Source organism: Chinchilla lanigera, unplaced genomic scaffold (assembly GCF_000276665.1).
Source record: "Chinchilla lanigera isolate Chin_1 unplaced genomic scaffold, ChiLan1.0 scaffold00068, whole genome shotgun sequence".
NCBI classification, from domain to species: domain Eukaryota; kingdom Metazoa; phylum Chordata; class Mammalia; order Rodentia; family Chinchillidae; genus Chinchilla; species Chinchilla lanigera.
Window position 1 is genome coordinate 8,772,994 of NW_004955469.1, and position 8,589 is coordinate 8,781,582.

Sequence of the window (8,589 nt, forward strand, 5' to 3'; positions counted from 1 at the left end):
ATCTCTCTCCTGACTGAGGACAGCAGGCTCCCATGAAGGAGAGTTCTGGAACATGCACAGGGCCCAGACAGGGTCCTCATTCACTTGCACCTCCAAGCCACGGAACACACCCTTTCCTTCCTGCAGGAAAGCCCTGCCCTTGTCTACCAGCTGATGCTCTCCTTTGTCCAAGACCCCTCTTATTTATAACACTTTCTCCAACAGCTCTTCCTGCCATGGACAGGTCTGGGGCAGGTCCTTAAGCGTTTTTCTGGGTCTTCACTGGCCATGTTCACAAGTTCAAGGTAGTCTGAGGGCAAGCAGAAGGAAGCAACAGATAAGCTTGGTTTCTGTATGTCAGTAATTAGATCTGCACCAATGGGGGAAATCTGCATACTAGGTCAAAACATTCCCCAAAAGGGCCTTGCCTCTCTGGTATGACAGGGTGCAGAACACAGTCTGGGGCACTTAAGAGGAAGCGGGACAGTTGGCACAGGGGAGAACAAAGGATAGGATTCTAAAAGCCCGAAGTCCTGCAAACAAAGCTAGGGACAGCCTCGATGCCTGGGTGCCTCTGAGTAACACCCAGATCCATGAAGGAGCATAGCGGGGCAGGCTTATCCAGGGGCTGCGCAGAAAGCGCGTACTTCCAGAGACTGAAGAATCTGAGTACAACTCCCATCCCCTCGACCACTTGCAAGCATGTCAGTTTTGCCTGCTAAACGATCTCTGAGGCAGCTAGAAGTAGATTCCTACTCCGCTTTGCTGGGAGATGTGAGCAGCTCAGAGAGCTGGGATCCCTAGGAACACATCCCAGGCCTCTGGTCCTTCCTGAGGACGTCGACCTTGCGCTTGCCAGGCAGGCGCTTTTGCCGCTGAGCTAAATCCCCAGCCCCCCTTGGCTAGTGTTAGACCTGGTCCAGCTCAGCCTCTGCGAAGTATTTACGAAATGAGCTAATACCCATGCTGCATCTTCACTGTTTCGCCCCACCAGTTCCTTTTACAAACAGGGAAGCCCGAGTCTTAGGGTACAGCTCCATCGCAGAGAGCTTGCCTACCATGCGTGAAGCCCTGGGTTCAATCCCCAGCACCGTAAAGAAGAAAAATGGGGGGTAGGAAGAGGATGCAGGGAATGGGCGGCTGGAGCTACCCAGCTGAGAACAGCCGGCGGGTACCAGGGTAGGACCGCCGACCGTCGGCACCAAGACTTGGAAGCATTCCCGGGCGCGGGGAGGGGCGAACGACGCGGGGCGGGGCCGCGCGGGTCACGTGGTGCCCGGCCCGGAAGCGCTCGCGCTGGAGACCCTCGGGTGACCGGGCGGATGCTGCAGACTCCTGCGGGCTCCCGCGTTCCCCACCATGGCCTGGACCAAGTACCAACTGTTCCTGGCCGGGCTCATGCTTGTCACCGGCTCCATCAACACGCTTTCGGCAAAGTGAGTCGGGGCCTGGCCGGGAGGGGGCCTGCTGGGGCAGCGGGCGCTGGCTACTCGCGCGCTGTCCTTCCTGCGCCCTGCTTTCTGGCCTCCGTGCTCCAGCAGTGGCAGGCGGCTCGCGCTGTGTGTGGACCACCCAAGGGCCGCGAGGCCAGGGTGACTCGGAGCCGGGCCGCGCCCCGGGCTGGGGAATCCGAGCTCCCTCGCTGAGTCGGCCTTATTCCACAGCCGGACTTCGCGCCTCCGGTTCCTCATCTCTGAGCCAGAGGGTTGGAGCAGTTCCTGTCTGGAGGCCGGCGGGCGCTGGGGGCCCGCGGAGAAGGCTCCAGGATTCGGCACCCGAGCTAGCTGGAGTGGCCATGCAGGCCGAGTGCCCGTGCGAGCGCAAGCAGAGGCAGCAGAGACGAGGCTGCCTTCAGGCCACTTATGAGGGAGAGGGGAGCTGCCTCTGCCGCCTGGGTGAGGATCTGTAGAAGGCGCAGATTTGCAGGCAGGGAGGGAAGGCTAGCGCAAAGCCACCGTAACCAGTCCCAAATGTCTGGCTGGATTTTATCCCATTTTGAGAGGGAGTGTTGATCTGGGAAATGACATGCTGAAAGTCTGATTGGAAAAAAGAAAGAAGCAGTATGGGCAGGGCATTGGGGTAGGGAAAACCACTCTGGCTGCTGCTAGCAAATGAAGGCAGCTAGGAAGAGGGAATGAGGCAGGAGAGAAAGGGCCAGATGGGAAGGTGGGGTTTCTGCCTTGGGGAAAAGAAATGTCCTTAACCCAACCAAGAGCGCAGGTGGGCAGTTCAGCTTTGGTGCAATGGAAAAACAGTAGAGACAGTCCCCAGGAGGTGAGGACGGAGGACCCAGGGCAGCCTGAGGCCAAGAGACTTGAGTGTTGCCTCCTGTCTGTTCAAGAAGGCGGACTTTTTCCTGGCAGTTCTTTGCCTTTCTCTGTCCCCACCTCAGGGTGGGGCCCATCTGCTGTTCACCATCTAAAAGCCCCAGTGCCTAGAGCCTGGTCTTTATCAGAACTGATTTCAGGGTGCACATGGGGAAGGTTGGACAATGGTCTGGTTGGACAATGGTTCTCGCCCAGTCAGGCCTCACCTCCACCTGGCCCCTGCCTGCTCCAGAGCCAGTAGGTGGGTGTGCTGACTCCCAGTGGAGGCTTCCCCACTCTCTGGGCTGTCCTTCAGGTCTGCAGGGTTTTCTGGGAGGCTCGTGTGGATCGGTGGTAGAAGGCTTGCCTAGCATGCCCAAGGCCATGGATTTCATCTCTAGTCCTCCTAAGAGAGAATCTATGAGCCTCTTGAGGGGTGTGGCAATTTCTTATTCATTTTTGAGCCATTTGTATCTAGCAGTCCTGTCAGTGATATGAAAGGCGCTTTAGAGGAGAAATACTCAATTCACCAGACGTGTATAAGATACCTACAGAGTGAGAGGAAAGGAACCAAGAAAAGGTCTTTGATTTTGAGATGCTTACCCAGTCTGAGGTAGACACATGGCAGTCAGAGTGTCCCTCCTTCCCCTAAAGGAGGGCACAGTCCATGGAGCTCTGGATGGGGTCCATCCCTCTCTCTGATGAGCTGTATTCACCTATGATCAGGTGTGTCCTGTGGATGGCTGCTGGCCTCCCAGCAGGACCTGAACACAGCACAAGTCTTTCATCCAACTGTCATATCAGCCAGAGCCTCGGTCAAATAATTGGAGCATAGCTATAAGTCTTCCAGTGTTGCTGTCCCCAAGGAGAATCTGAATAGCTATTTACTATGGGGATAAACTGTACTGAGTCAGCTCCTTCCTTCAAAAGCTCAAACCCGTCAGGTAGGAAGCCAGGGGCCCTTCGGAGGTATCACTCTTAGAAGCTGCCTGATAATCAGGAAACAAGCTCCCAGGTGAGAGACCCAGCGTTTGGTCCTATCGCCGGCCCTGTGCCCTGCCCTGTAACCTCTCAGGAGCTTCCCATCCTTAAACAAGCCCCAGAGTTGGACCCTAAGCAGTAGTTTAAATCCAAACTGTGAAGAGGATGCTCTTAGACAAAAAGAATGAAAGAGAGCAGTATAACATCTTGATGTGAATTAGGAATTGAAAATCATGTTTCTGACCTGCAGTTTCCATCAGGTACAGAGCTGGGGATATAGCTCAGTGACACAGCATCTGTCTGGCAAGCATGAGGTCATGAGTTCAATTCCCAGTACCAAAAAAAAATCTCTCCATCAGGTGCAGAAAGACGGGCCTGTGATCATAATCAGCATGGTCAGCCAGTTCAGAGGGATACCTAGACCTACCAAATGCCTGGCCCTGCTCTGGGCACCTTTCGTGTAAACTCAGTGAACTCTTATAACCACACTCTTAAAACTCATTATCTCTGAATAAAAAAACTGATGTGTGGTATGGTAAAGTTACGAAATCCAACTCACCTACCAGCTGGCAGAATCTCTATTTGACTCCATGTGATCTGGCTCAAGAATCTGCTCTCTTAACCACCAGTGGGGGTAACAGGTCATTTAGGGGTGCTTAGAATGTTAGAAACACAGATCATCCAGTCTCATCCCCCAATTTACAGAGGAGGCCCCAAGGAAAAGTTTCTGAGTTGGCTGATCAGTGAGGACCTTGCTGAGACAAAATACTTGACACCCAAAATTAAGGAAGGAAACGTTTATTTAGCTCACAGTTTGTGGTTTCAGTCCACAGTCAGCTGGCTCCAAGGCAGGGTGGCATTGCACAGGGGCAAGGGAGTAGAAGACAGCAAAAGCAGCAAGAGCAAAAGAGGAGAACAAACCTCTTTTCCTCCCCTGTATTGTAAGCAGGCCACACACACACACCTAGGCAGTTGTAGCACTCACATCATCTCCTGTTCACACACACACACACACACACACACACACAGAGAGAGGCAAGTGTAGCACTCACACCATCTCCTCTTGTTGCAAGAGATGAGGATGTTTATAAAGTATGGATCTTGGTTCCCTGCTGAGTTAAACTTCTAAACTTCTCAAATTGACACAGTATATTAACTATTACAGTGAGCACCGGGGCCTTAGGAGTTTAGTCCTGTGCTGTTAAGACCCCAAAATCCTGCCTCCTTGGGCTTTTCTCTCTTTCCTTCCCAAGAACAGCAAGCTTGTGTCTGAGGGTGTCCTCCTGAGACTGGGCAGAAAGCCTCTGCTCACACCAGGAGCCCTGTCATCATGCTGCCTCACTTCCCTCTGGAACCAGATTGAGTACTTGGCCTGTGAAAGAAGCATGATGCTTCTGGCTTCTCAGAAGACTCAGGGCAGTGGATGAGGAAGTGCATATGAGTTGTGCTGGAATCCTAAGTCAGCTCTTCTCCACCTATTCAGCAGCTTTTGGAAGGCTACAAGGAGACATCACATGCCCCTGGCAGGAAAAAGCACCAGTCAGGCTAGCCCTTCACCCCTCCCTGGGAAGTGGCTGCTTCTCCTTTCCCTGGCTGTGTTCTCACCCCTCCCCAGCACCTTCTGTTGATTGTCCCCGTGAGATCTATTTCTGCCTTCCTGGACCAGTGCCCATTTCAGAGCTGGTTCTCCCGAACCTTTAGGTACTGCATCTTAAGAACCAAGGCCAAGATGAGATGAGAGCCTCATGGTCAGGAATCCTCTCCTAAGGCCCAGCCCCCTCCCCAGCTTCTGCAAGGCTGTAGCACCCACCCAGCCAGGGTGGGCAAATGGGCCCGACTTCTCTTTATACCTGGACCTGCAATCTTGCCTGGTACCACCAGGCAAGATTGTCCTTTCCTGTCAGTACCAACTTTTGCCCTTGGTATGTGTCCCCACCCTTGGGTTCCAAAACTGGCTGGACAGTTGCTTCAAAGGAGCTGCAGGGCCAGTTTGGGGAAGTCTGCAATCCGGAGGGCAGTGTAGTAGAAAGAGCACGAGGCATGGAAGCTATGGGATGAGATGAGTCATTGGCCTCCCAAGCCCTAGTCTCTTCATGTCTGTGAAATAGACATAGTCCCCGCCCTACCTTTTTTCTGGACAGCGTGAAACTGAGGAAAGCTTTCTCATCCTTGGAGGTGAGAGGGCTCAGTGTCACGTATCCTCTCATAAGCCAGGGCCACCTGCTCACAAGTCTCAGGCTCCCATAGCAGTGGAGAAGCCCCAGTCCTTTAGATCCCTTTTCCCTAGATACCTAAGCAGGAGGAGCCTGACTCTCCAGAATTGACAAGCTGGGGATGCAACAGGAAACAGCAGAGATTCTATGGGAATGGACGTTCAGCTGATTGGCCTGAGCCAGCCACATCAGCCCTTTCCTGAGTCTGCCTGCCACCCTAGCCACACATGGGCACATAATATCCAGAATGCTGTGCTAAGTGTCAGGAGGGCCTGCCAGGAAGTGACTCCCTGCTCAGCAAGGGCACCCCCCTCCCCAGCCTGCATGCCCACACTCAGGGAACCCTAGAATGAGCAGGCCTTGGCCAGCAGAGGTGCTTCCTCGTGGGTCTCAGCCTGCCCCCCAGAATACAGTGTCTGTAGAGAAACAAGGCCCATCTATCTACACAGCTGACCCCTCACCCCGACAAGGGAGCAAGAAGAGTCTGGAGTAAGAATGAACAGCATAGGAGAACTTAAGTCTAGGGGAGGAGCGCAGAACCAGATGGGCCCATTCCAGGTGCCAGCCTTGGGAATTACCCATGTTGCAGTACCTAAGGAGCTCTGCGTCCCTCAAGCCTTTTCTGGCCCTGGGTTTCTCTTCTATCAAAGTAGCAGTTTCATGAGATGATGGCTGAGTTTCTTCTACTTCCACATTTTGTGGTCCTGTGGAAGTACAGGGGCAGTGGCCTGAGCCCCTCCAGCTGCCTAGGCCTCAGCCGGCTGAGCCAGAGCCTGACTCCTGGCCCCAGGGACCTGTAGGTCTGAGCTGCTCCTCTTGGGCTGAAGAGACGGCTGGGCAGAGCAACCTGCGCCGCTGACACCCAGTCCTTCAGGTTGCTGGGCTCTTAGATACAAAGAGATTCCATTTCCCCAGCAGGCAGCCTGCCAGCCCAGCCTGTCCAGGCAGACCTACCTCAAGGAGAAAGCCAAAACAACCTGGGGGGAGGAGGGAACTCGGCCCAGCCAGAGCCAGCTCCCCACAAGCTGCCATACCCTAGGAGAGGGCGGGCCCCAGAGAGGTTTGGCCAAACTGGGTCCAGCGTGTGGGGGAGACTGTAAAGTAGGACTTGAGAAGACATGCCTCAGGGCTGCCTGTTGGAGAGGTGGGGTCTGGAAGTTTCATTCAACAAAACTCTCGTGCTTCTGTGTAGTGATGGGCCAGGGGCAGGGGGCTGAGAGGGTGGGAGAGCTGGGTGCTGAGCTCACTCTCAGACCACCAGTGAATGTCACCGGAAGCTGCCACCCATGTGAGTCATCGTTACCGTGAGCTGCACGGGCAGCGGCACGGGTGAGTCCCGAGGATGGCACCACCACTAGATCTGGGAGAACTTCTCGAGCTGCCAGTCTGTGGTGTGGGTATGACACCACGGGAGAAAGTGGTTTAACTACCTGCTGTATCCCCTCCGAGAGCAAGTGCTTGCCCTAGGCTTCTAGCCGGCCTTGGTGGAGTTGCAGCACCTCCCTCTTCCCTCCTGGAGGAGCCCTGCGGCTCCCATCTCAGTCCTACTCCTGTGCTCGGGGCAGTTGGCTCTCTCCCTGGTACAGCTTGACCCCTTCACTCTTGTTCACTCCTCCTTGCCACTGAGCTGCCTCCCGCAGGCCTTCCCAGGGGGCTCTGGGGTCAGGGAAGGCCTGCCTGGATGAGCTGTACATTCGGCCCCCATCCACATCCCATGTCCTGTCCTGCCTGAGGACCCAAGAGCCAGAGCCAGAAGCAGTTCAGGCAGAAATGAGACTTCAGAGAAAGAGGCTTTCTGTTCTATAATAGGGGCTTCCTTGCCCTGTTGCTACTGGGACAGGTTACAGCCTGGTCCCCTGGCCTGTGCAGGGCACCCAGTTCTCCGTGCCTTCTCACCAGTCACGTCAAGACTTCCCTTGCTTTCAGCTTTTCCTTGACCCTCTCAGCTCCCTGCCCCATTCCCAAAAACCACAAACCCTCCTAACTGTTCCTCTTTCTCCACATCTCTGGGAGCAGGCAAGGTCCCCCGACTGACCCAGATGTGCAGTTGCCAATTTCTTCCTTTCGCCTGGGATGTGGTCAGATCTGTGTAGATGTGGTCACTCCCTGAGGTCGCTCTCTCAGAGGTCTGTGTGAGACAGGAACTCCAACACCCCTAGCTGGCCCTCCCATTGCCAGAGTCTCCATCGTGTCCTTGTCCTGGGTGGGGGAAGGAGCTCTGTGCCGCCCTGCCCCAGCTCAGGGGCACAAAGAAGCCAGGGTTGCTGGGCAGGACACTCGTCAAACCCAGACCACAGGCACTCAGCACAGCCAGCAGCTCAAGCTCTGTGGCACTGTGGGAAATACAGGAAGCAGAAGGCTTTCCCCCTATGAGAGCTGAGGCTTGTGATAGATAAGCCAGGAGTGTGTTACAGTCACTGCAGTGTGCTTGCTGTGGAAAGACACCTCAAGGAAGGACGTGTCACAAAAAGATTCCTGAGTCTTAACACTTTACTCCGTGCATGTGAGGTGTTGCCGTGGGAGCAGGTCCCATCCCACAAAAAACAGCTCCAGGTCTGCCCAGCAGGTGACACGGCTGACATAGTGAGAGCAGTGTCAGTGGACTCAGGCTGTCCACCATAAGGGAGGAGTCACTGTCTTGCTGGCCTCCGTCTAGACCAAATCACGTGCTTGGCCCTGGGCCTGGACCCACCAGAGTGCTTCTAGAAGTCAGCAGCCAGAGGAGCAAAAGGTTAGGAAGAGCTGGCACTATTCTCAGATGAGAAGATTCGGAAGGCAGGAAAATTCCCTAATAGCAGAGGGACTTTCAAGTGAAGGGTTGGACTGGACTCTGGAGACACGATGGCCCAGAAGAAATAAAATTCAGGAGAGGAAGTTGTGCACAGAGATGGCAGATTCGGAATGATGCATGGTAGCCACCTGAAGCACCATGCTGTGAAGGAATCTGGGCTCAGCAGGAAGAGTGCACAGTAACTTCCTGCTGTCCGCCTCTCGCTATCCACTGTGGTGTGCACTGCCTCTTCCCAGTGGCGGTGCATTTGCCACCTGCTTTAGGATCAGGCTCAGGGGCTGGGGATTTAGCTCAGCAGTACAGCACCTGCCCGGCAAGC

The 8,589-nt window shown here is 54.7% G+C and overlaps 1 protein-coding gene across 1 annotated transcript in view; it reads left to right on the forward strand.

Annotated features, from left to right (window-relative positions):
* The first annotated feature begins 1,231 nt into the window (after window positions 1–1,231).
* Slc35f6 (solute carrier family 35, member F6) overlaps window positions 1,232–8,589 on the forward strand; it is a 13,325-nt gene continuing 5,967 nt past the window's right edge. The window contains exon 1 of the mRNA XM_005400439.2: window positions 1,232–1,415. Coding sequence (XP_005400496.1) covers window positions 1,339–1,415 — 77 coding nt within the window. The 5' untranslated portion in view covers window positions 1,232–1,338. The remainder of the gene's footprint in view (window positions 1,416–8,589) is intronic.